This window comes from Cryptotermes secundus, unplaced genomic scaffold (genome assembly GCF_002891405.2).
Source record: "Cryptotermes secundus unplaced genomic scaffold, Csec_1.0 scaffold87, whole genome shotgun sequence".
Taxonomy (NCBI): Eukaryota; Metazoa; Arthropoda; class Insecta; order Blattodea; family Kalotermitidae; genus Cryptotermes; species Cryptotermes secundus.
Window position 1 is genome coordinate 295,407 of NW_019739942.1, and position 1,601 is coordinate 297,007.

Sequence of the window (1,601 nt, forward strand, 5' to 3'; positions counted from 1 at the left end):
ATTATTATTATTATTATTATTATTATTATTATTATTATTATTTGTTTTGTTTGTTTGTTTAAATATATGCAGTAATTTGTTTTCTTCCAGTATTTACCTTTAATTATTCTTTGACTTTATGTTTTGTTTGTCCAGTATGTAACTACTTCTATCTACACTGTGCTGAGTTTGTAATTGGCCTTGTGGCTGTTGGCTCAGCACATAAATAATAAATATTTGAATTATTATTATTCTCTTACTTCGAATAAAAGTACAGATTGCTCCCTATCATTGTCTGCCAGCGTTTCCCTCATAATTACTTTTATTGTGAACAATCAAGTGTTTCATGGGCCATATTTATGTTTAAACTCCGCTTTGAAGTATGACAAAAATTGCATTTAGCTTTTGCAAAAACTAAGGCATAAAATTGTGGAAAATGTGGAATTACAGTCATATTGAGCATATTTTATAATACGGAATTACATCAACGGCGATAGCTGTGCTAGATTCTGAGTTGAAATATATATTTCAGCACATCTTCCCTCTGAAAATCTTGCTGTTTATAAATATTCAATGTCTTATGGAATGCTGTACGTGTATTCTCTCTTACTGGCTGATTCACTGCTTTCAGGTGGTGAACTGGCAACATACTCAACAAATCTCTTAGACATGGTGGACATGTTTGAGGGCCATGAGGTAGATGAATGGCGTTCACCATCTACTCCAGAATCGAACAGTGCTGTGGATATTAGTTTAAGTGAATTGAACACTCCCCAGATGACAGTTCAGAGTCCCAGTGCTAAACAAATAAAGTAAATATTCTGTATAATGTATTTGATTTCAAACATTATGTAAAATTATTCACATAATCTTTAATATTGTTACGGATCTGAGGTGTGGAATAAAATACATTCTCTTGATTTTGTGTAAATAGGAATATAATGGTAAAACAAAAAGCTTGTTATCCAAAACGAGCAGACTGATGTGTATGATAAAAATAACTGCTTCGTTTATGTGCTTTGGATGTATGAACATTTGTGTGTATATATGATATATGTTTCTGTAAGTACTATAATTCTGAACACAGTAGTTAGGTAAGTTAGATGTACATGGTGTGCACAACACAGAAATGAATGTTTACTGATTTGACATTAGAACAATGAAGTCCATTGCTGGTCTTCATGTGTGTGTGTGTGTGTATATAGTATATATGTATATTAATAGTTTCTTGAGTCAGAAGTAGTATGACAATGCTTTAGTTCAGCAGTTTGGTATGTTCATAAACTAAACTAATGGTTCCAAAGCTTTCCTTTTTGGCAGTGTGAGTACAGTAGTGAATCGAAGTTAGCATTATAAGCAGGAATATGTGAAAGCTCTTTCTTCAGTGCTTCTTCACAAGACTTTATTGATTTTTTTTCTTCAGAATATGCACATTTCACAGAAGTAAATGCTATATTTCATATTTTGTGTTGGTGCACTGGTGTAAAAGCTAGTTTCTTCAGCACCCATTGCAATATTTGTTACTAACACTATCCGTATGTGGTCAATTTTGAAGGTAATGACAGTACAGGGTTTCGATACTGACATATTTTGCATTTTATAAAATTAATTTCCAGTTTTGT

The 1,601-nt window shown here is 32.1% G+C and overlaps 1 protein-coding gene across 2 annotated transcripts in view; it reads left to right on the forward strand.

Annotated features, from left to right (window-relative positions):
- Positions 1–1,036, forward strand: part of LOC111872041 (heat shock factor protein 1) — a 26,369-nt gene extending 25,333 nt beyond the window's left edge. For both annotated transcript variants that reach the window (XM_023865534.2, XM_023865533.2), the window contains exon 11: positions 611–1,036. In XM_023865534.2, coding sequence (XP_023721302.1) covers positions 611–795 — 185 coding nt within the window. In that variant the 3' untranslated portion in view covers positions 796–1,036. The remainder of the gene's footprint in view (positions 1–610) is intronic.
- The last annotated feature ends 565 nt before the right edge of the window (positions 1,037–1,601 follow it).